The 26,387-nt window shown below is 32.5% G+C and overlaps 2 protein-coding genes across 2 annotated transcripts in view; both read left to right on the top strand.

Moving 5' to 3' along the window:
• Positions 1-24,037, top strand: part of LOC143910245 (zinc finger MYM-type protein 1-like) — a 727,250-nt gene extending 703,213 nt beyond the window's left edge. Inside the window, exon 4 of the mRNA XM_077428634.1 lies at positions 23,918-24,037. The gene's annotated coding sequence lies outside the window, so the exon portion shown is untranslated. The remainder of the gene's footprint in view (positions 1-23,917) is intronic.
• Positions 374-25,104, top strand: Rbcn-3A (rabconnectin-3 alpha). The gene is made up of 60 exons (XM_077428652.1): positions 374-672; positions 3,108-3,305; positions 3,395-3,545; positions 3,636-3,706; positions 3,782-3,911; positions 3,994-4,123; positions 4,203-4,382; positions 4,465-4,595; positions 4,686-4,870; positions 5,152-5,230; positions 6,240-6,417; positions 6,513-6,712; positions 6,801-6,905; positions 6,981-7,174; positions 7,254-7,368; positions 7,445-7,706; positions 7,785-7,932; positions 8,005-8,203; positions 8,284-8,490; positions 8,565-8,734; positions 9,064-9,209; positions 9,329-9,435; positions 9,505-9,806; positions 9,894-10,187; positions 10,283-10,552; positions 10,627-10,809; positions 10,894-11,045; positions 11,134-11,197; positions 11,936-12,016; positions 13,137-13,262; positions 13,349-13,502; positions 13,603-13,854; positions 13,933-14,154; positions 15,075-15,253; positions 15,337-15,474; positions 15,561-15,676; positions 15,755-16,028; positions 16,130-16,397; positions 16,478-16,607; positions 16,679-16,878; positions 16,959-17,252; positions 17,339-17,571; positions 17,652-17,833; positions 17,914-18,047; positions 18,128-18,363; positions 18,439-18,645; positions 18,723-19,002; positions 19,079-19,241; positions 19,334-19,436; positions 19,924-20,142; positions 20,225-20,406; positions 20,481-20,592; positions 21,152-21,235; positions 22,392-22,452; positions 22,527-22,735; positions 22,815-22,884; positions 23,963-24,037; positions 24,112-24,329; positions 24,739-24,954; positions 25,037-25,104. The coding sequence occupies exons 1-59, from the start codon at positions 586-588 to the stop codon at positions 24,952-24,954; spliced, it is 10,056 nt and encodes a 3,351-aa protein (XP_077284778.1). The 5' UTR covers positions 374-585; the 3' UTR covers positions 25,037-25,104.
• Positions 25,105-26,387: the final 1,283 nt, after the last annotated feature.

The raw sequence follows: 26,387 nt of genomic DNA, 5'->3' as shown, positions 1-26,387 counted from the left end.
ATAACTCTGGCACTCGAATTCTCGTTAGAACAATATTTCGCGTGTGTACCTTTGGATTGATGGAGATTTTGGATGCCAAATGCTCCGTGATCGAGATTTTAGTGACTTGCGCAATATCGCTTTTTTTGCAGAATAATCACTGAACCAGTAGGTACATATGAATTATAAATACAAAGTGCAACTGTATGTTTAGAGTAAATCTGGCTGACAGCTGACGCCCTCGAATGACGGTACACCGGAAGACGTAGATTCGAAACGAACTCGCCATCAAATGAACGAAGAAAAGAAGCGCATGAAAGAGTGCTATTGGAATAGCGACAGCGGTGATCGATATTTGCTTGAAAAGTTGGCCGAAGGAGCTGAACGCTCGGGCATGAGGGGAAATGTGTGTATGTGTTGGAGTGCGTCTGTATGCCGAAGTTTCAGTGGCAGTAGTTGGTGGTTAGTGTTGAGTCGTCGGTGTCGGTCGACGGAGGGCATCGCGACGCAACTGTGACTGTCAGTTGCTGTCACTGTTTCTGCTGGGGCGAGTGTCACTCTCATCGCTGGGCCGAGAGGAGGTGAGGGGCAGGGGCGCCCCCGGCCATGGACTGCCACCAGGTGCTGAGTGGGGCTTGCAATGCCGGCGACACCTGCTTCGCCGTCGGCTCCGTCGAGGGAGTGCCCTTCACGGTGAGACACCCCACCCCCTCGCCCCGCACCCCCGCTTACGTAACCCCGCGCCCCCCGCCCCCTCCCACCTACGCATCAGCTGACGACGAGTGCCCTTCCCCCCCTCCACTCCACCCCACCCCACCCCACCCCGCCACTACTTGTTGACAACCGAAAACAATGTGAACGCTCGTGACATCGTTAATTATGAATTTAAATCCAATTGTCGTTTGTTTATTTCCGTACAAGTTTCGGAATGACGATTTCTTCTACAAATATTACATTGGAGATAACGTTTCATTTACGCTCGTCTCGATGGTGTAATAAAATTGAATTGTCACAATGAACGTTGGACTAGTTACCGTGAAGAGCTTTTGACCAAACAATTGCGACAAAAGAATCGTTCCAACAAAAAAATAAAAACAAATGAATTACACACTTTGAAAACGTTTTAAGCACTCAGGGTTGCCATATAAAATGTAATATTTTAAGTTGAATTATTGAATGTAATTATTATTAAATAAATATGTTCAAAATAAAATAAAAATCTTCGAATTATTTCAAATAAATATATTTTACCCATATTCAAATCAAAACGTACAATACGTCTAATGCATTTATTTTATCTTTATGTCTGGATTGCCATATTGTATATCAAAAACTATTGTTCAAAACCGAATTGTTACCGGTGATAGTAAAACAACTAAATATTGAGAAACAAAAAAGTAAAAAAAAATAAAATAAATAAACACTTATTTGTAAAACATTGCTGCCATATGCTATTTCAAGTAACCTCGAAAATTTGGCCCACACTATTTAAAATATTCTCTAGGACAACGATGACTAACCTTTTTGGGCCCATACAAACAAGAATCTAAATTATAATTAAAAAAAATGTCGAATGCCATTTAAAAAATTGTACTAAAAACAGCTGTATTCAACTTTTACATAATACCCAAGGGCCAATGTAAGTATTTTCCTAGGACCATAAAACATGTGATTCGTGATAAGTATTCCCCCTTTCGTTCCATTGATTAATTTTATAAATAAAACATGCAGCTTATTTTAATTAAGTTATTCGTATGTAATTATAATGCGCCACAGATGAATTTTTTTCAAAAAGTAACCGTTTTTTTACATTTTACTATTGATACCAACCTTGCTCAACAGTTTTCGCGTAATTTAATAAATCAATGTTTCTTTTATTTTAAGTATTTTCTATATTATTCATATATATAATACCCCAAAATGTTTTTTAAAAATAAAGTAAAAACTATTTTTCATCAATAATAGTAATAAAATATATACGTACATACATATTTACATAATTGTCAAAAAATTTTCGCGCGCTACAGGTTCACTACCACTGCCCTGGGATGCTGTTAAATTTCCATATTAATATTACGCATTTTGGTAAAATATAGTCCATAACACATTGCAGTTTTACTGCCCTAATCTCGTAATTTCCAATGTCACACTATTGATATACATATGTGTGATAGTCGTTGAGTAATGTAATAATTGCTTAATATTTTTGTATATCTACAACTAGATAATGTATTTAAGAGAAAAACTGGTTTTTGTCAAACAACATATGCTTCAAAACTAAACTAGTTATAATGCGTTTACATTCTGTTTGAAAACTTGTAATTTATATGTAGAAAATTTTATTTTAATTGTCACGTTAATTATTACAATATTTTGCCTTATGCTAGCAAAAAATGTGACTTTTATGTTTATATTACACTGTTTTTTATGAAACTTTAATTTTCTTAGGAACCTATAAATTATGTTATTTTGAGACATAAAACATATCAGATAACAACTGATAGTGAATTTGATAACTATATTGTTCCTAAAATGGAAAAATTGCCATTTTTTGCACGAGTTCTCGCAAAACTTTTAACAAGATACATGTGTGCTTGTTTACTATGACTGTTGATATAACATGATTAATCTAGGTGAAACGTAGTGTCATTAACTGATAGATATGTAAGTTAATTGATATTAATGTATCATATCAATCTTTTAAATACGTATGTATGAAAAAAAGTCGTTTTCGTTACAAAATATTTCGGTATGGAAATACAAAATGCTCATACACGTACCCTGCTAATTTTTAACATATTTTCCGCACAGTTTCTAGCAAATTTAATTTATATTCAAAAAATTCAGCAACGGTCGTTATACGAGTTTGGTTGAGACGTTATATAACAATTTCCATTGTATCGGGTGTATATATGTGTGTATTACTTTTGTTATTTATAAGGCAAGTAATTTATGCACAAGTTAGAATGATGAGACCCTGAAATGTCTGCTGAACATGTTTTCCTATTAACCATTTCAGTGGTCTACTCTTAAATTCGTGGTTATTTTTCAGTTTTTAGTGTTCATCCATTTCAACATTCGAACAATATAGCATGTGATGTGTAATAATAATTTATTTCATGTTTCAGGCATACGCGGCGGGTTGTAATATAGTGATTCTCGCATCAAATTTTGAACGGGTGCAAATTATTCCCGGTGCAGTACATAACTATGTTAGAATTACTTCGCTGGATTGCAGTACAGATACGGGAAAGATTGCTGCTGCGTATGATAGTGAAGTCTGCATATTTGAACCCACTCCTCTCATACATACGAGTTGTTCACACGTTAGTTTATTTTTAAATTGTTCTTATTTTCACTAGAATTGTAATTGTATGGTTTGAATGTATTTATACGTAACTGTAATGGATTTCAGGGTTTAGAATACCGTTGGGTGCAAACAGGTCGGCTAAGCACTGCTGGCCCTCTAACTGCCGTTTCCTGGAATCTAGAAGGTACTCGCCTTCTCACTGGAGGTGCACTATTACAGCTTTGGCATCAAGTTAGGTTACAGGAGGAAGAACCGGGTATGTAATGAGACAATTGCACATATTATACTCATTATATGTATGCACATTTAATTGATTGCTTCAATAGTGTTATTTTAAACCTTTCAGCAAGTAATGGAGTTACTTTTGAGATTGGTGGTAGTGAAAAAGATATAAAACATCATGAAGAGGAAGAGCCGGTAATATTTATATCTATTCAGTTTTGTTTACAAATTGAACAAAAATTTCTTAAAAATAAAATTATATGATTTTAGAATTGGATTTGTGTATGGAGATGCCATACTGCAACTCCTGCTTACCATCTTGCTTTTTCTCCCGATGGAACTTTATTTGCTACATCTGGGAAAAATGATCGTTTAGTTAAAATATGGTATCAAAATAAAGGTATTTTAGTTTATTTAGTTTTCTTTTCTATTGAATTTGCTCAATATATGAAAATACCATAAATTTTCATTTACTATTTCAGTTCGTTTTTCATCAAAACCTAATGAACACGCTACTGGTCCAACAGATCTAAATTATGGATTTATATATGTTGCTCATCCACGAGCTCTTACACATTTGTCATGGAGAAAAACTAGCAAATACATGCCGAAGTATAATATTTAAATGTGTAATCTAATTAATTTTACCATTTTTTTTTTAGAAAAAGTAATAATCAATTTAATTTTCCAGGGGAAGTGTCGGTAACATGTTAGTAACTTCCTGTCTAGACAACATTTGTCGGGTATGGGCAGAAACACTGCCTCCCGAAGAAGGATGGGGACCGGGTGGTGGAAGACTGACGAATCAAACTGGTCGAAATAGAGCTCATCGACATAAGCATAGGTTTATGCAAAGGCTTAAACATATGAAGTACATACTTTGTTTACGTTTTAATTTGAATATCCAGTACTCATTTGAAAACAAAACCATTTAATTTTATTTGTTTTCTTAGAACATGTTTTCATATCCGTCGGACGGCTCAAACGTCCAAGCAACATCTCGGTGCTCCGATTCCAACATTACCATCTACGTACAGCGTTCACGATTTCCACAATAGTTATCAATCAAATTATCCATCGGCTGGTTTGTATTCTAATCAAATAAATAATATTTTGATAATAGTATATACATACATACATAATTGGTTACTTAATCACAATTTTTTTATTGTAGGCTTACATTTTCATCTTGCTGCATCAATTAATGCCGAAACAGATATACCTCTTGTTCCGTCTATGCGTGCAAACAGCACCAACAATCTGACGCCCAGACCTCATTTTATTTTGCATTGGTTACACAACAAAGAGATGCATTTCACACTTCAGGCAGAAAAATTGCTTCACGACTTAACCAAAAAGGTACTCATTTTATTTATCTTTCAAACTTTTTGGATGCTATTCGACAATATATTGTGGATCCGAGTTTGCTTGTAAACTGCCAAACACATTGTCGATTGAAACATGTTTTTATTTTTGTGAAATCCTCCGCTAACACCACATTTTAAATTATTCAAGCTTGTCACTAATCTAGTCTTCGATAGAGAATCTGAAATATCGCTAGCATCCAAAAAGTTACACTCATATGTACATATGTATAATAGTTTTACATATATATATTTTAATTGTTTGTTATTTCTTAGATTTTAGACAAAGAAGAAGCTGAAGAAAAGTTGACCGAGGCTCCAAATCATAACGTTCATCATCCCGATGAAGAAATGAGTATGTTTTTATATATAATTTAAACATTTATTTAACATATTTTGATCAAAATGAATTCAATTGACATAAATTTTCGTGCGATTTCATATAACCATTTCATTCATGACAATATGAGTATTTTATTTCATAGGTTGTATAAGTATCGTGTCAATTATATATGTATTTTGAAGGAATCGTTCCGCTTTTTCATACGATCTCAATAATTAGCTTAGAGAGAATTCTTAATATCCGGAATTTGATTTTATCTTTCAGAAAAAAAACCAGCAAAAATTAACAAATCTTGTTCACAAGATGAAAGCAACAGTGATGAGCAACCAAATACAGGTCTCATTAAATAGTCTGATAACATGCACACGTTTTGTGTACAAATCTGTCTTAAACGTTTATTTTTGTTTTCTGTGCACAATTTAAATTTTTATTTGTTATCTGTCTTAGCATAAGAATGCATGATGAGGCATTTCACGCACATATAGTTTAGGCTTGTATACACCAAATAGTGTAAATATGTATATGTATGTGTATAGAATGAATCCAATAAAAAAAGCTTTAAGTAATAAATTATATTTTCACAGGGAAGATAATGATTTTGAAAATGTGTACATTTGTATTTTTAACATTCATTTTTTTAATTGAGAATTAATAACTCCTTAAGTAATATTAATATGTTCACTTTAATTTTTTTTTCTCATTTGATATACCTATTATTTATACATTAAAAATTAATGAAATATGTGTATATTTTTACTATACATTTTAAAGGGGAAGCATTTCCATTTATTTTGTAATAGTTTTTGTAGAATCTTCACCTACGTTTTTGTTACATAGGTACAGCACCATAGAACAATTGTATGTTTGCAAAATAAGTGTGAATGGTTTTGTGCTACTACATTTCATTTCATTGTTATCATGCATCATATCTATCGTATATGTTTTGAAACTAAGCACTAGATTACTGAAGCAATATTGTATGATTAAATTAAATCAGTGCGTATTCGACATATGTTTTCAGGCAGTGGTAATCACAGTTTATCCAATACGACATCTCTCAATTCGATGTCAGCTGACTACACCAGTACAAATATTCCAGATTCTCTAGATACAAAAATAGAAATCTTGCTTCGTGACTGGCATCACAGTCCTGATCTACTATTTTCCATTCATCCAATTGATGGAAGTTTTCTTATATGGTTTGCATAATAACTCATTCAATAGAATATTATTCATGTTTTCATTTTATCATAATATATACATATATATATATATTTTTTTTTTTGTACATTAGGCTAGTAGAATGGTTGGATGAATATTATCCTGGGTCATTTCGTCAAGCTCAAGTTTCGTTCAGTACTCGTATACCTGGAGCCTTTCCTTTGGGTGATGCTACTACGATGTCTACAGCTGCTGCTTTGTATCACACAGCTGGATTATTACTTCATGTTAGACAACGAGCTGCTAAACCCCCAGACGGGTCGGGTCATCCTGGTAAACTATTTTAATTACCTATGTACTACATACATCTATACGAACATAGATTTTATTGATTCTCTTTGGTTGATTTTTATTATTTTAGATCCTAACACAAATGAAGTCTTGACACCATTGGCTAGTGTTCAAGAAGAAAAAGAGGAGGTTGAATGGCCACAAGCAAGTGAAAATGGAGAAAAACCAAATGATGGTGATTATGATTTTTCCATTTAGTACTGAATTTTTAATTGAAATATATTTTTAAAAAAACTTAAAACATTTGCAGACAAAAAAGACACCAAAGAAGAGGAGGAGAAAAAATCAAAAGAAAAGGCTGAAGAAGAAGAAGCAAATGATACTAAACATAGAGCTGCATTAAGTGCTCCCCCTTGCCCTGTTATTTCAATGGTTACAAATCACGCAAATGGGACATTAAATTTATGGCAATTGACATTTGCCGACAAATCTAAATTCTCACAGGTAGCTACCGTTTTCTTTTTGTATGATACGCATTATTGATCGTAAATATTGAAATTTATTGTGTTTTTTTATTTTTTAGGTATTATCTATAGGGCACGCTTCTAGAGCATCTGGTCATCGATTTAGAGTTAACGATATTACTTGTCATCCAGTTTTACCTTTATTGCTAACTACCAGCCATCACAACACCACAGGTAAATTTTTAACACTATCATATGTATCATTAATGCCAATAAATGCTTTAACCTTTTTTCTATTTATATTTATCAGAAGTAACATCAACTGCTAACTTAGCTCCCCCTTCACCTGGTACTATGCTACGCGATCCTCATTTACAAGGGAACCAAACTGACTCACCGATGCATAATAACAACGCAGATGGTGGTGGTTTCTGCTCTGAATTAATACTTTGGCGAGTCGATGCAGTTGGACCTTTATCTAGATCAGGTGGTGTCGGAGAATTGGCTCGAATTAATTCCCCTCATCCTTCTGCATTCAGTAACGTTGCATGGATTCCTACTTTACTCCCAAGGTATTATCAATCATTTTTTAACAGTAATTAAAATTGTTTTCTAAAATTTCAATATTAAATAACAATAAATTATTTCAGTACCACGCTTGGCAATCTATCCAATTCTCCATCAGCCTGCTTTGTTGCAAGTGATGGTGAAAGCCTTCGAGTTTATCAGGCTGTCATCGATGCTAGAACTCTATTAGCTGAAGTTGCTAGTTCTGAAAGACGTCACCGTAGTATGGTTGTAAGTGTAATTTTGTATTACATCATCGTTAATAAATATTTTGAACATTAATAAAACCTATTTCATATTTAGGATTCAATGCTTTCGATTTCTACTGAGTCTTCAATGGAAGGTGTGCATGCTACACCGTTACATGATCGAGTTAAAATTGTTTCTCAACAATCTACTGCAAGACCTGGATGCGTTATTCAATTGGATGCTATTGCTGATGCTACTCACGATTGGCATAACACTCAATTTTTACATGTTTTCCAAGAACAACTTATTACTGGTATTTGTTTAATATCACAATCGATCTTTGTCTGAATTAAGATTGAAAGTCTCATTTTTTTTATTTGTTTTTGTTTTTAGGAGAAAGATTAAATATTCAAAACAGTGAGATTGCAGGCAATCAATGTGCGCCTAGCCTCATGGAATCGGAATTAGATGCAATGGTTGATTTACAGCAGTCTGCTGTTTTTGAAGAGCCATTTTACATTGTAATTTTAGAGCGGACCACAACGGGTACTACAGTTCATATGTGGAGATTAGTCATTGCATCACAACCAGACAATAGTGGTGTGTATTTACAAAAAAAATCTGTACATGATATTACATATTTTATTTTTTACATTTCTATATGAAAATTACAGCTGATGCATTGACCGGAAGCATGATGTACGTGCCAGATAGTGCTCTCATACAAGACGTTGATGATGGCACCGAAGGAGCTGATGGTCGCAAAAAGTCATTTTCTGTTGCTGAGGATGCTGCTCCTGCTGCAGCCACAACATCTTCCCACGTTGTAATTACTACTACTAAGGTAAAACGATTTTTTTTCCTTGTACATATGAGCCGGTATATTTGAAAGTGGCTGAATTCCAATTTTCAGTTCCAAAAACACTATTTCTGTTTGACTTAATTCAATAATTGTTATCACTTATTAAAATTCGATATGTCCAGAGTCTCATAAATGCAGAATAAACGTATTACAGGCCACCAGTATTTTTAAATATTGTTAAACGCAAAACATAATATTAAATGTTTTGCGAGATATTTCTCGAAATGATGAAAAGTGGGGTTATGCCACTTTCAATTATTTTTCAACGGCTCATATATGAACTGTCCATATTTAATGAAATTTAATTTTAGGTTTGTTCTTGTGAACTTCCCCTCCCTCCTGGTGTAGAGGTAATTCATGCAAGTCCAGCAGCTGGACATTTAAGTTCATCATCTATATATCCAGCATGTTTCGCTCCTTACATTGTTACTACAGCATGTTCAGATAGTACAATAAGGTAATGATAATTTTTTATATATTAACATAATATGTATGTATTTTGTGTTTATTTACTAACCTCTTCTCATTTATATTTTTGTATGCACATTCTAATTTTTTCCTTTTCATTTATTATAGATTTTGGAAATGTGATGTTAGCAAAAATAGTCATGGAAAGTATGAATACAATTGGCATGAATGGGAAATGATCAATAAGGATCAAGAATCAACCATTGATATTACAGGTAAACTTAATTTTGAATCATTTTTTTTAATGCGTCTTATTTTTTACTATAAGCTAAAATTTTGTCTAGGTCAACCACTAAATATCAGTGCTGCATACTCCGGACGTATCGCTTGCGCTTTCAAGCATGGCAAATCATTTACAAGGCCGGGACGCCATGGACCTGATGGCTTGAGTTCTGATCCAGCTCGATATGTTAATTTATGTGTTGCTGTTTACGAGTGTGAAAGTACCGGTGGATCAGAATGGCTCCTTGAAGATACCATTCATCTCAAGAATATTCATTTGCCACGTGTTAGAGTCGACCCCAATTTGGATCTCAGCTACCTGTATGATAACAGATTTTTACAAAAGAAGCAAAAAGTGGCCCAGGTTTGGATATGAATTTTCTATTAATTTCTTTCCTTGTTATTTTAATTGAAATATATGTATAATATGTACTTCTATTTACCATTCTAGGTACTACAAAATTTGTCGCATGAGGATATTCGAACTCCTAGGAATGGTGATGGAAGTTTATCTCCTGATTCTGCTAAACCGGGATTATTAGCAGTACCTTCATTTAGCACACTCCAATCGTTGAGAAAAAGTATTACAGAGAATGGAAACACTTGTCCTTTGACTCAAAAGCATTTAGTGCAGTTAGATTGGGTTTCTAAAGAAGACGGGTCTCACATCTTGACTGTAGCTGTTGGTTCTAAAATATTGTTATTCACCCCAGTTTCCAGTGATCTAGCACAAGCTAATATGAAAGTATGATTTTTTTTTAAATTTTATATATAATATGTATTTATTGAAATTTTTCCTGTTTTAAAGCTGATCCTTTTTTTTATTATTCTTGTACATAGGCAATGAAGGAGTCAATGAACGCAAATCGGCCATTGTTGCGCAAAGCATCTTCTTTAGCAGCACCACACTTTGCTGATGAAATTCGTTGGATGAAAATGCGAGTGATTGATCTGAAAACAGCTGACGGGCTACCACCATTACCTATGCAGATTTCGTGGGTTCGAGATGGTATACTGGTTGTTGGGATGGATTCGGAAATGCATGTGTATTCCCAGTGGAAACCTGATGCTAAGAATTGCGTTCCATCAAGTCATCATTTAATACACCAAGTGTGTATTTTAATACAAATTTTATACGATTTTTATCAATTGAAGACAGCATCATGTATAAAATATATTTTTAGGAATCTGAAGATGGGCCTGACACGCGAAACTTACGCGACGAGGATCTCCGACCTGCTGGTGAAAGTAGACGTCGATTAGCACACGTCAGTTCTATGCCTCATTTGTCAAGAGTTTCTTCAATGAACTTACAATTAATGGATCGTGATACCAAAAAACGAAAAGCTAACCAACCAGAATCGCAAGTAAGTAATACTTAATTATTTAAAGAATGTTTATTTTGTATATACATATATTTATTAATAATTGGTTACTGTGATTTATTGTAGCCCCTGCTTGACTATATGCCCGATTATGGTCTTTTTGAAGCTTCCCGAATTGCTTGTCCTGTACTGCCTCAATATCATCCCAAACAATTGATGGAATTACTTAATAGCGGAAAAATTAGATGGGTCAAAGCAATATTAGCACATTTAGTAAGGTAATGAATAAAATTATTTAAAATGCTTCAAATAACTATTATCCTTGATATAAACAAATATTTAAATGTTGACGCTTCTGTTTTTCAGATGCATTGGTGGTTCCTTACATTCTCGTAGTTCAACTGGTGATGATGATAGTGCTACGAGACAGGTAACTTTGTTAATTTTTTTATAGCATGTATATGTATTTATCTAGCCTTTATTTTAATTCACGCATTTTATGAAGTAAATTTTTATTATTATTGGTGTGGTATTATTATACATACATGGTAATGATAAAGTGCACTTTATTTTAGATATTTTTGTGTGGCAAATATAGAATGCTTAAATTCAATGTTTTTAAAATGCACTCGGATCACACTGTCTGTTTTTCTTAAATATCTAATATTTTTCATTCATGTCACTGATTTTTACTATACATTAAAAATATTCAGAAAATTCTGCTTCTAAAATACGTAAGTTGCATCTCATCTTTTTGATTAATAAATACTTTATTTATTGTAATTTAGACCACAATACTAATTTTCATGATACTCAAATTTGTAAGAGGTACTATCAAAAAACTCAATTAATTAATTGTCATGATAAAAGAGACTTGTCATTTTTATAGTATTTAAATTAATTCATGAAAAAATATTATTTATTCGTAATCATTTCATGCATCTCTATTTCTCAATCACTTTTTATATTTCTATATGAGAATGTCCAAAAATATGGCTTGTTGCAAATACACAGACATAATGTTGTAAATGATGCTACTCAAATTAAATTTATGAATATGTATGTATATCGCTTGAAAATCATTTTTGGACGTTCTATTAAGTCTACATGTACATTTGGAATATGTGGTTGTGACTGTTTGTTTGTAGTATGAGCATGTTTGTTTCAGCGTGGATGGTCTCGATCCCGTACTCTTTCTGTCTCATACGTAACTGGAGCCACCGCATCCCCCATGGACACTGTGGTACAGGTACGATATACATTATTAAAATATCATTATGATATAATAGTCATGCCTAATCGGTATAGATATTACAATAATATTTACTAATTATCAATTCAGATCATTTTCAAAACTATTTTCATTGATTTTAAAGATTTTCCATATCAAACTTGTCATATCAACATGACATCAAACATAAAACTAATAATAAAGCAATTAGATTAATAATGGGCTTTATGATTATTATGTGACGTTGTTGACTAAGTGATATTATATTTTTTTGAATTTAAAATATTTGATTCGATGTGCATGATGTTAATAATTATAAAATATATTTTTTAGTTGTACGTTTCTATGTCTAAACAGAGCACATTCGTATATGTGCCCGTGCATGATTGTCTCTATGAATTAATTGTAAATGTGTATAATATGTTGCTTATAAAATCTTTATTAGATTTTTCGTGACGTTTCTAGTTTGCAATTTTTTTCATCGGTATTGCAAATGCTTATTTTTAAAGCACGACTATTTTTTATTATGCATGTTGACTCAAATTATGGGCACATTTAAAGAAAAAAATGATTTCCTTATATTTTGTGATAGCATCAAAAAATGCGAAATATTTACTATTATGTATATATTTTCCATAATACATGATTTTAATGATTAATTTTTTACAGCAATTTTGTGGCATTATTTGACTCCAGTCAATTGGGCTGTCTGTTTATCAGGACAGTTATTTATTTTAGACAGCTCTTGAACTTACATATATAAAGCTTCACTTAATTGGACAGTTGTGTTGTAGTAAAAAGCCTAAATGTATTCCAGCAAATAGTATAGATGTATTCTAGCAAATAGCCTAGGTGTGATCTAGCATCTAATCCTGGATGTGTTCCAATTAACTGGATTCTGTTGAATTGATTTTATATTAGTACATGTGTATTTAAATTTCTTAAATGTATTATGATCATCATTGATGACTGATTCAATGTATTGTAAAAGTTTTGTTTTCCGTGTTTTTAATTTAAACTTAATTTTCCATTTTAATAGTTTTTTTTAGTGTAAAATTATTTTATATATACACAAACATTTGGCTTGGTGCTGAGTAATTTTCACAAATTTATGATATTTAATTAATTAAAATTGTAGCAAATCCCTGAAGAATTACAATTGGATTACGCTGAAATTACTTCTATTCCACCACTGCCACTTTGGACACTTCTCGTAGCAGATAAAGAACGTCCCGGACATCTTATTATAAAACCGGAAACTAAGGTACATATTGAACAATCAATATTCTCAAAAATGTTGAAATATTTTGTAAATATGTACATATTATATATTATGTTATAAATTTGCAGGACTACGATGAATTGTTTGATATGAATGTCTCTGCTGACGAAGACCTGGATGATATTCTTCAAGAAGACGAAGAGTCTGAGACCCCCAAAAAAACTGAACGTAGACCTTCTGTTCCAGAAAGACAAGGATTGTCACATTTTGGCCCTCGCCAGGGTATGTATTAATACAATTGTATTTGTAGTTTATGTAACTCATAGAGGTTTGTATAGTTAATGTATGTAATTATTTTACAAATGTGTATTTTCAATTACAGGTCGTATGCTTTCTCGACTTCTTACACACACACATCTTCCTGGTCTCAGTTCTCTTGATCAGATGCATTTGTTAGCTTTAGCAGATACTGTTTCTACTTGTAATACTGATTTCGCTGAAAGATTTGATACTAAGACTGGTGATACTAATAAAAAGTCTAAGGCAAAAGAGAAAAAAGACAAAAAAGATAAGAAAGAGAAAAAAGAGAAAAAAACGGTTGAAACTCCTCAGGAGGATGAAGACATTTCAACTGGTTGGCGTCTGAGCATTCTATAAAATATCTCTTTTAAGATTAATAATTTCGAATTGTATGATTAATTTTATTTTACAGATGCTTTGGATGATTGCGGCTTGCGATTTTTACTTGCTATGAAACATTATGGTTATCTCTTGCGTTGTTTGCCGCTAGCTCAGCGCGCTCCTCTTCAGCGACAAGGTGTCGGTACAACTAATATTGCATGGGCGTTCCACTCTGAAAGTGAAGAGCAATTATTAATGTTAATCCCATCATACGCCAAAAATCAACCAAAATGGTCCATACTGAAAGAATTGGGTAAGTTTTACTGTCAATTTTAGTGCTATTCATAACTTATTAAATATAATAAAATACACATACCCAATGTGTTTTTTTACTTTATCTATGTACGTAGTAACAATAGATGAAGTTTTGTGATCATGCGAAAATTCGAACTCGAGATTTTGACTGATTCGAACTCAGAATCGATCACTGATCACGTTTTCATGATCTAGAAAAAATGTGTGTGTGTCTGTTTATTTTGGGGAACACCGTTAGTCCTATCGAACTGAAACTTAGTATTGGTTACCAAAATTCTTATCGACACTACGTAAATTTTTTTCAAATTTTTAAGTTGACCGGAAATGATGTGTCCTCATTTTTTTAAGTTTTTGAATTCAATTATCTCCCAAACCGCTAATTGAATCGGACTGAAATTGTTTTACATGTAATAGAAATTATAATCTTTATAAATTAATATTTTTACCTGCACCGGAAATAGTACTTTTACTCTAGAGAATCGAGGTTTTTTATGTTTTTCTCAGACACCTTTTGGTTTATTGAACTGAAATACCATATCTAAAAGTTTAAGTTTAATACCAAGTTATGTATAAAATTTGGTAAGCATCCGTCAACCGGAAGGACCTTTTAAATTATTTTAATCTTCTTGATATTTATTGTGTATAATACTGATAATAAGTTTAAGTAATAAAAAAAAATTGAACAAAATCCGACAACCGGAAGTAGAACTTTTGTCTTGTAAGTACAACTTCTATCTATACATTTGCGCTCAATTTGTATCGAAAATGCTGTCATAGTTATTAGTATTTTATAGTGCTGCCGGTATGTGTGAATGTGTCAATATCGGTTCAATATCGAATTTTGTTTTGTAACCTTCTTATATTCCTCAAATACATAGATAAAGTCATGGGTTGGTCACATCCGAATTTTTTTCATAGGTGCTGGATGGTGGATACGATCACCAGCATTATTGAAGACGTGCATTGATAGGATTGCACGTGCTGCCTATCAAACTCAACAAAATCCAATGGATGCAGCTTTGTATTATTTAGCTATGAGGAAGAAAGCTTTACTTTGGGGTCTTTTCAGATCCAGAAGAGATGAAAAAATGACAGCTGTAAATTTTTCACATTGTCATTGTTTTTTTTTTTTACCTTTTAATATATTTAAAAAATACTTTTAATAACTATTTTTTTATAGTTCTTTTCTAATAATTTTAATGAAGAAAGATGGCGTAAAGCTGCGTTGAAAAATGCTTTTGCTCTCCTTGGAAAACAACGATTTGAACATGCAGCAGCATTCTTCTTGTTGGGCGGTGCACTTAAAGATGCATTAGAGGTGCCCTAAAATATACTAAAATTATTTCATTTGCATTTATTTTATAATGAATTATGTACTTACTATTTCTTACAATTACCTTTTAGGTTATATTGACACGGCTCAATGATTTACAACTAGCTATGGTCATAGCCAAACTTTATGAATCAGACAATCAAATGCCAGACAGCTTTAAGCAATTGCTATATGAGGAAATTTTAGGGTAAGTTCAGCCATACATACAATATTGGTTTTATCATTTCTGTTTTATAGTTTCTAAATTTTTTCCATTTTTATTTAGATGTGACGCTGATGGATCAAATCAGGACATTGCTCGTGCTCATCCAGATCCGTTCTTACGGTCTATGGCTCTGTGGTTATTGAAAGACTATTCGGGAAGTTTAGCCACATTACTTATATCTCGTGGTGGTCATTTACATCCTGCTTACGAAGAATCATCTTTAAGTGGATGCGTTAGCGCAACAGGAATTCCCCAGGCAGATCCGAACGTTTTTAACTTTTATGTTTATTTAAGAACTCATCCACTTTTAGTGAGACAGTATGTGGCCACACAGGTATTTTTATTTTATTTATACAATATTATACATATAACAATATTGTACACGTATTTCATTTAATGCAATTAAATGTATATGTATATATTTTTTTTACTTAGGGTGGAGGTGTCGGTGTACTCCAAGATGGTGAAGAAGGCATCACACGTTTAGAAAGGAGATTATATTTTACAACTGCTCATGGCCATTTCAAAGCAGGATGCCCAGCATTGGCATTAGAAGTTTTAAGCAAGCTTCCATCGAAAATATTAGATGATCATGAACCAGTTACTAGTCCTGCCAAACAATTGAAAAAAAAGAATACCCAAATTGATACTGGAATACTTGAATGGGGATCGCCCGCTGCGACAAAAACTGCTGCAACCAAAAGTACAATATTTTGGAATTTAATTTAATTATTAGTTATAAATTTTTATGTATTTTAAATATATTACTTAACAATTGTTTAGGTGAGGCACCAGCAAAATCCAATGATTTGGACTGGGGTGCTCCTTCAATGGACTGGGGGGCACCACCTAAATCAGTATTAAATGCTGATGATGATGATCTTGAACTTAATTGGGATAATGATGAAAAAAAGTTAGTATGAGTATAATACAGTTATTTGGGTTAGAGTGATATGAAAAATATAATTTTCATTCATGTTTTAGTTCGGAGGGCTCAGAAACACCACCTTTAGAATTAAAATTAGATACCAAAGAGAAAGATGTGGAACCTGGAAAAAATGATGACGAAAATAAGAAATCGAGCAACTCTGTTGATATAATGGCTCAGCAATTGAAATTTGTAGCTTGTTTAAAAATTTTAATGGAAGAGCTTTCAACTTTGGCAACCGGTTTTGAAGTAGACGGTATGCTCAATATACTTTGGAAAAATCGAAAATTTTTGTTATTGTATTTTATACGATTTTGTTTTTATTGTTGTTCTTAGGTGGCCATTTGCGATATCAACTTTACATATGGCTAGAAAGAGAAGTCGATGCATTACGTCAACTATGCGGCTATGCGACTGGCGGTGGTCCTGGTTCTATGCCTGATGAACCAACCGGTCGACTTAATTTGCCCGATATTGTTGAACAATTAATGCAACACAAGCAAGAAACGAGTCATCAACAGCAACATCAACCCCAAGAAAGACCTACACTTCACCAAGTGTTATTACAAGAAAAAATGGATTTCGAAGCTAAAGTCCAGCGTGCTGTAAGAAGAAAAAAATGGTTGAAAGGTAATTTTTTTTATGAATATCAGACTTTTTTATATTTGATGTTTAAATTCATTTTTATTATTATTTCATTTTTGTTTCCCTTCCAGCCAACGAAACATTGCTTCGAACTCTTCTATCGTATTGTAGTCTGCAAGGTGCTGGTGGTGGAGGATTAGCTTCTGTGCGAATGGAACTCGTTTTATTGCTGCAAGAGTTGCAACAAGATAAATCACATCAACAATTACTCAGTCCACTACCTTTCCCAACTACCCTTCCCCTTTTATCAGCCACTGTAGCATGTTCCAAAACAGTTGTTGCAGATCCTGTCAGACATCTGCAGGTATTTATCACTTCATTTATACATACATAACAAAAGATTTAAATGAACGTAGTTCCTAATAAAAACGATTACGCTTTTAGGCACAAGCTCATGACATGCTACAAACTATGATATGCCTACCATTGCCGATGAGAAATTCAAGTAATTTGGGCATTATATTTACATTGCGTGATTTAGCTGTCGCTCTCTCGGCGTGCATTTATCAGAGTCTTTGCGATTCCGACACATTCAGTGTGAAACATCCACATCCACAACATGAAGTGTAAGTATTTATTTACTTTCCATTATTTAAGATTCTATAAAGTCTACTATTTATATAACAAAAATTAAATTATTCTTCAGTGGCGGTATGGAATGTTTATCAAGATTGAGTGGACTGTCTTCACATGGTTCACATTTGATGGGTGGTCGCCAACGAAGGTATTCGTCCACTGACGATTCTATGCCTGTTACTACACCACCGAACAAATGGCCTGGTATTGTCACATAATTTGACAATGTTAAATTGGTCTCGTTCCCACTTTTTACTCACACTTTTTATGGTTTATATTTGTAGGTGTTACTAATTTGCGCGCTTTAATTGCGAGAGAGGGCGATGATGACACGCCGAGGTTGGGAGTGCTCCTCTGTGAAGCCTTTGTTGCTTGTTTTATGGCTTTATTAATGTATGCACTTCGTGTGTGCGACGCTCACTTGTTATATCGCTTGGCGTCGAAACGCTTTTCTGCAGAGTCGTGGGCTTCGTTATACGGCGGCGGTGTCAAAAAACTACTCAGAACAGCGTCTATAAATGTAAATTGAACTCTTTATTAGCTTTCTTTTAAGATAGAATGTAATTTTTATCTCAATATATGTTTGGAATTTTAGCAAACTAATGTTACACCGATGGAACGACCCGAAGGAACAAGTTTATGGACTATGGTGCAAGCACACAGAGCTCGACTCAATATGCGTTTATTAGGTGCTTCTCCAATGCCTAATACAGCTTCAGGTCCTATCAAAGAAGGCCGTCCGACTTATCGTGAACACTTTGTACCGCCAGCTATGAGTATTGTGTCTTACCTTTTGGTCAAGGTAAATACATAAACAATTAAAGGCTATTTCTTTGTATACTTATATATCAAATTGAAGAAAAATGTTGTTTTTTTTAGCCTACTACTCAAGTTGATCCTGAAGGTGATGATTATGATTCTGCTGAATCGGTAGCATCTGACGCTGACTCCAATGCAGAAGATGAAGATGAAGAAGATGTTTTCGGTGATCCTTTAAGTAATGCTCCACCTAGAATGAGCGCTGCCGAACGACGAAAAGATAACACGGAGCATTGCGATTCTAATTCATATTCGTGGAATGTAATGCGACTTGCAGTTCTCAAAATAGCTCAAGCACAGTTGCAAGATTTTCTTAATATTGCTGGAATAGAACTGCAAGGTTAATAAATAATCCAAGCCACGAATTGTGTTATTTTTTTAATTCAAAATATATTATTAGTATTTTTTTTTTACAGAACTTGCAGTCGGTAGTCCATTGGTGCATGGTGCTTTGCGCTCATTGTCGCAATGGCAAATACAGTTGACAGAACATCTGGTTTCTCGTGAAATACCACCAAATTACATTCCTGGTTGCTTTCCCGAAGAGCAAACATCAGGTCCACCTATTAACAAATATCTGTATGCATTTTAATTACTACATTATATTATATTTTAATACATTATATTATAATTAAGTGTTGGAATATATTTTATACATGTGTGTTTTCTAGCTGTTTATTAGAAAAACATAATTCGCCATTCAATTCCAATTTGGCAAGTTCAGCTCCAGCAAGGCGTTTATGGAATTATCTAGTGCATCAAGAACCCGTTCAAGTAAATTAATGTTCTTATAACACTGAGTAACAACAAAATATCACGTTTTTTTACTTACTAGAGCGGAGACTAATCGATTTAACTAAGTTTGACCCAATGAATTCGAATATGACAAGATTTTTGTTGGTTTCTCCTGTATGAGATATAAGCTTTTAAAAAAATGCGCAATTTTTACAGATTTTTAGCTTATGCAGTTTTCAACTCAAAATCTAGTATTTCTGTGCTAAAAATAAGTATTGGATTAAATAGTCGCATGTTTTTCTATTGATTTTGATTTTTTATTGCCTTAAAAATACTTGTAATTAATTATTTAAGGAATTTATATATTTATATATATAAATTTTAAGAGTTTATATATTTTTAACCAACAAAAATCATAGTGGAACTTAGTAAAGGTTGATAAGTCTTCGCTCCAGTCATTTTTTTGTTGCTTAGTGTAATCAATTAAATTGTACAAATATGCATGTTTAAGTCTGAACCATTTTAGGAAATCTTCGTACGTGCTGTCTTTGCGAAAAATCGAATATCGGGTCTGATGACAGCTGAAAAGAGTCGCATGACAGCAGAAAGTGTGTCCTCAGAGCTAAACGTCAACTCTTTACATCATCAAGGAAATCAAATCGATTCGCTAGATGGTGAATTACTTCAACCAGTTAGGATAATTCATAAAGAGCAAGATTCCATTTTAGCGTTTTGCCTTATTCAAGTTCGTTTCTACTTTTATATTATATTAAATTTAATCATTATTTTAATGTTTGTTTAAAATTAATTTTTTAATTCGCTTTCAGGTGGGAGGAGGTTTATTGGCTGTGTCTAGTCCCCGAGAAGTTCAAGAGATTGACATATCGCTTTTGCTCCGTGGCGCTTATTGCTGGGCTTCTAATGAATGTGAAGTTGACCTTCTAGCTTTAGATAAAGATCCGTTAAGTCTGCCTGATACTGGATTCCTTATTATCCAACATAATGAAACGTTTGTACATAATTATTGGCTAATGCGTCATCGAGTTATATTGAAATTAATTTAAATAATATTTTCCATTTTAGAGATGGCATATCAATTTCACCTGGTAATACAGGAGGAATGTCGCCATCGGCACCATCAACTCCTCAACCTCCGGCTGGAATTGCCGGCCAAACTGGTAGAGGTGCCAGCGTGGTGAGTACATTCTAAATAATCTCTACTAACCCATATGCAGAATAAATTGCCAATTCATGCATAATATGTATTTTAATTAATGTTTTCCGAAGATGTAATCGCCAGAACCTATAACATAAATTGGACATTATAAAAAGTGTCCATGTACTATCACTAAATTGTTTTATAACCGTTTGGCATTTATTGATGCGCTTGCCTTAAAATTGCCATAAATGTTTTCCTCGTTTTCTTATAGATAGATAGCACAGATCATATCATTTAACCTCACACCCGACGGCCACAGAGTTGCTATATAATTGTGTGCTGTTTTGTTGTTTTAAAATTTTACTTAATCGCCTTATAACGCATTTTAGATTTTCATATACCACAATCTTTGTTGAACAAAACGAAATAACCTGTTTATTTTCTCTGAAATCATATTATCCTTCAGTGTTGTCTTGTAATTGTAATAAAAATGTATTTTTAATTTAAGTCTTATCAACGTACGTATGTATGTACACTATTGTATTATTTTACTTCTCACGCTTCGAAACCATTTTCCTATTTGCTGCGAAAGCAGATGAAAGGACTTCAATTTCCTGGCTGTCATGATGCTAAATACTGTCGTCTGATTATCCATCGCTCCAAGCTTCTAATGAAACCGGTCAGTCTATTGGTTGACATGTTGTATTCTTATAACAAACACTATTTTCCTCTGATTATTTTGAATGTATAAATTTTTAGTATTGAACTTATGGATTAGTTTTTTTTTTAAATAAAATTTTCATTTAAAAATTTTCGTTACATTTTCAATAGACACTATTTATATATACGTATGTTTCTAGGGCAAATGCTAAAGTAGCTGTTAATATTTTCTATGATTTATTGATTGTTAAGTGTAAGGGATATCGAAGGTAATGCTTGGAACTAACCCATATCAATTACATAGTTTGCTTGTTTATTTTACATATATTGTTGTACGTTTGTTCTTTTATATTTATAAAAACTATCATTTTCAAGAGGTAAATAAGTTATTGTGTATATTAGATAGATATTTATAATTTTAATTTATCTATTTTTAGTAGTACTAATATGTATATAAATACATACTAATATATGTACATATGTTTCTTTAAATGTTTAGAAATGATTAATGCCAACTAAAAATGGTTCTTAACAATGTTATTTTTCTTTCTTAGTTGAGTTGGATTATTATTGTAACATGTTGAATTAATATTAGTGTTTTGATTAACTTGCATGTTCACCTTCATGAAAGTATGTGTATTTAAATTATCAATCTTATTTTTTCAACGCAGTTCCATTACATGCACATTTTCATTTCTTGGCCTGAAATCCAACTTGTACATTTCCAATTGCATCAAATTTTATGAGTAATACGTTGAACGCCATAGTTATTTATGATTTAGTTAAATAACTGGGTTGTAACGCAATACACTTAATTTAGCAAATAACTACTGCTTTTAATGTATCTTAAAAACAAGGAATAATTAATTTAATCACACCATAATCCATTTGATACTGTACACTTTTTATCGCATTAAATTTTAGAATTTTGTATGAATATACTCACATTAATTACTGTACTGTATCGATTTATTTCAAAGATTTTTGTTTCTTATTTATAATATTTCATTATTTTGATTATCTATAATATTTATTACAGAAATGAATAGAAGAAAAGTGCAGAAATGATCTTAGATTAATTAGTGTATCAGGAAAATTACAAATTATTTATTTTTTCATGTATTTATTTAGACTCCAATCTTCTTTAAAACTAATAATTAATTTGTTTTCTTCAGGTTCTGCGTCACAAAGTAGACAACATTAAACGAATGAGTGCCCATCCTCTATTGCCATTGTGTAAGTGTTAATGGATATCAATGGACAGTTTTTTGATATCCATTTAACCTTTTTTGTTTTGAATTTTTATCCAGATTTAACTGGAGGCCAAGATGGCTCAGTTCAGATGTGGGAATGGGGTCACAAAGCAGCTGTGTGCTCTCCCCGTCCACCGGGCACCTATGCAAAGGTGACGAGGGTAAGGTTCTCACAGCACGGTAACAAATTTGGCGTTGCTGATAGTGATGGAAACTTATCTCTCTGGCAAGTAGGCGTAGCTTCTAATGCAAGCCGTCCATTCTTCGTAAGTAGTTTTGTAGATTTGATTTAACATATAATATTAATTGCAGTGTTGCATTGAATCTATGTTTGTATTTCCTTAGACCTATCAATGTCACAACAAGGGAATAGCAGATTTTGTATTTCTTGGATCTTGCAGCTTAGTTGCTACAGGTACTTTACAATTTTTATTCTATCTACGTAGTATTAACTCACTATGAGCTGTAAACACATACAGGTCTGTTACTAAGAGTTGGCGCGTTCTCGTATTCACACAGAAGTGGCGCGCGAAAGGGACAGAGCGTCTTTTTATTATTGAATGTAGTGTGACAGCATGCTATACACCTATTCACTGACACTACACAAGCGCATTTGTTAAATTAAATTGATAAAAGCGCCAACTCTCAGTAACAGACCTGTACACTGTGTTTTTATTCAAACTTCATGCAAACGCCAAGAACACAGCATATATATTTTTAAATCCTCCAAACTTCATAAAAGGATTATTTAAAAGATTTAGTTTCAAACTTCCATTCATAGTTATCATACCAGTATATGTATCTTTATCTGAAATTTTGATAAATTAATTTTAAATGTTTTTATGGTTTAAAGCTTGAATTTTTTTCCAAGGAATTTATCGATAATATTCCAAAATAAAATAACATTCAGAAAAAATTTCAAATCATCAGATATCGAAATTCACTAGTTTTTTCTAACGTAGCAACGTACTTCTAAAATTGAATCTTTTATTGTGAAAACATATTGAAAGGTATATATAATTTTATACAAAATTTAATACAGATATCACCACAGCTTAAGAAATACTGATCTGATAATTCATACGGTAGAAGACAACTGCAAGGAAGCTGTATTTAATTTACAGAACCTACTATTTTTACAAGGCCCCTTCTTAGGTTTACTTCGCAAACGATTCAGTATCATTTCCTACAGTCTTACGATCGTTTTGAAACTTTGCCATTTTGCGTGGTTTGGTCATTACCATTTCTTTGTGAAAAATATAGCAATGTTGTAATATGGTTTCCGTAGTATTTCCCTTTTAAACACTTGGCGTTTTGACAGCTAAAAGTTTCAAGTGACACCTGGTGAGTCTATTTGAAGATACATGGCTTTTGACTGTTCGCACTTAAACTAAAACCAATAGTTCGTGTATGAACAAACTAGTATACATACATATGTACATATATAGTTTTTTTTTTTTAATTTTTAATTCATCACCCATTTATTATTTCAGCTGGACATAGTTCTGAAAGCAAGAATGTTGCTGTGTGGGATTCTTTAATGCCTCAGAAAAAATCTTTAGTTTATGGTATTTATTGTTCATTTGAATAATCATTTTTTAAATGTGTTATTTCTACTTTATTGAAATAAATTATTTTACAGCTTTTACATGTCACGATACCGGTGCCAATTGCTTGGGCTATGCGCCTCAGCATGGTTTATTAGTATCTGGTGGAAAACGAGGAGAAGTATACATATTGGAAGTACGAGCTCAAAAACAACGTGAACGTATTGTAGCTCACGACTCTGCTGTTAAGTGTTTGTCCATTGGTCCAAATGAAGATCTATTTGCCACTGGTGCTGCTGATGGTGATATTAAGGTAAGAATGAAAGACTGTTTTACATACGTTATATATTATTGTTCTTCACATATCTAGCCAGCAGTATAGCTCGGTGCTTGCGTTAATGCTAACCATCGAGACGCTCCCTGGTTCAGGCCCTAGGTTGACCTCGATTACAAAGAATTTATTCGTAAGTATTTATGTAGTAGAAATACTGGTCAGATTTGGATATTTGTGACTCCAAGTTCATCGTTTCGTATCAGAGTGTGCCAATTTGTCTGATTTCATTGTTGTTTCCTCAAAAAATTGCTAGAACCATCCTATGTCACAACTATTCGAATATTATTATAAATTTATATATGTGCAAGTTTAATACCATATGTGTCGCTCAGGGGCAACCCGTAATGGCAAAAATATAAATTAAAATTAAAAAATGTCTTTCTTATAGATTTGGTTGTTATCATCTGTACCTAACACTGGTCCATTGCACAATTTCCCGGGTGAGCACGCGCGCAGCTCATTCTTCAAGCATATTGGCCAGGGTGTTACCCAAATTATGCTAGATGCCCAATGCAGATTATTCTCCTGTGGCGCTGATGGCACAATGAAAGTTCGACAACTTCCCGAACGACCCCCAGTTCATCATCATTATCACCAATATTAAGTAAGATGCGTCATTCCAATTTCTGAAGATAATGAATTTCATTTATAAAATATTTCTCATCGAATTTATTACAATTTTTCAGATCAAAAAATATTACTTTAATCGATAAAGGATCGTATTTTATAATTACTATTCATATATTATACAAAATATATATATATATATATATATATATATATATATATATATATATATATATATATATATATATATATATATACATTTGTGTGTTTGTTCGTTTTTTGAGTGCTTGCGTATTTGTGTGCAAGCTCACACATGAAATATATCCTCATAATCTTAGCATATACATACATACTTTAACATATTATCAAATGCTATTTGCGCATAGCCAATTTTTGCGATATGACCATCCATTAATATATAAGATGATTCTGACGCAGTCATCGATCCAGCAATAATTGGTATAAGTTTGCAGTCTGAAACATACGATAAGGAAATAATAAAATTGTACAATGTGATATGAATTTATTCTCTTTCCAAAAAATAAAAATATATATTGTTGATAATTGTATACTATTTTTAACCGTAGTTTTTGGTGCTGTTCAATTGGTATCGATAAGTAAATTATGCGATACAAAAAATTGCCTAATTTCAAATGCAATACACTACCATGTTTATTTATTTATCTTAATAAAATCATACAAACTAACAGTATTACACACGATACTAAATAATGTAGGATATATCGTAAACTATGTACAAGTATTCAAATCTTGGATTTCATTCAATTCCAGTGACTTCGTTATTTCGACACTATTCAAATGTTTCTATGACTATCAATGTTAATATTTTTAATTGACACTATGGAATTGTTATTAAATATTGTTTTATATTCATTATTTTTTGTGTATTAAACTTAATATAAATACTGAAGAACTTATCAATTGATTTGTATGTAGTTTACATCTAATTAAAGAAATATTGTTCGACTTTGATTCTTGAAAATATTTGTATTTTGCAAATATATTTATATAATATTGTAATATTTGTATTTCATCGTTATTTATTGAATGTAATTTTGAAAGTATGTATTATATTATCATTATACTAAATTTAATCAATGTATTCGCTTGCTGTATCATGGAATTTAAAATCTGTATAATTTTTTTTTTACCAAATCGTACGAATCTGCAAGATATTGATTCTCATCATTCCAATTAATATTAACATGAAATTGGATTTTAACAAAAATCATTTCTACTACATACATATGCTATTAGATGAGAAATCTTGTAATTATGCACTATCATAATTTGCCATGGTTACATCTAATTAGTCCTTACGATTAATATATAACGTTCTATTTTTTTTTCATGCCATTTAATTATATACTTGATGGTGTGCATGAAATTTTTGTTGATATTTTTGATGTATTATTATTTTAAGACAAATTTAGCCAATTCCTATTACAT

The sequence above is a fragment of the Arctopsyche grandis genome, chromosome 4 (assembly GCF_051622035.1).
Source record: "Arctopsyche grandis isolate Sample6627 chromosome 4, ASM5162203v2, whole genome shotgun sequence".
Classification (NCBI taxonomy): Eukaryota; Metazoa; Arthropoda; class Insecta; order Trichoptera; family Hydropsychidae; genus Arctopsyche; species Arctopsyche grandis.
The sequence above is the reverse complement of the archived record's forward strand: the minus strand, read 5'-3'. Positions and strand labels throughout refer to the sequence as shown.

Bases quoted from the DNA above. Each gene is read 5' to 3' on its own strand.
- Rbcn-3A (XM_077428652.1), top strand. From the start codon at position 586: ATGGACTGCCACCAGGTGCTGAGTGGGGCTTGCAATGCCGGCGACACC. The intron at 13,855-13,932 runs GTTGGCGTCTGA...TTTATTTTACAG, and splicing joins GGATGAAGACATTTCAACTG to ATGCTTTGGATGATTGCGGC. The intron at 16,879-16,958 runs GTATGCTCAATA...TGTTGTTCTTAG, and splicing joins AACCGGTTTTGAAGTAGACG to GTGGCCATTTGCGATATCAA.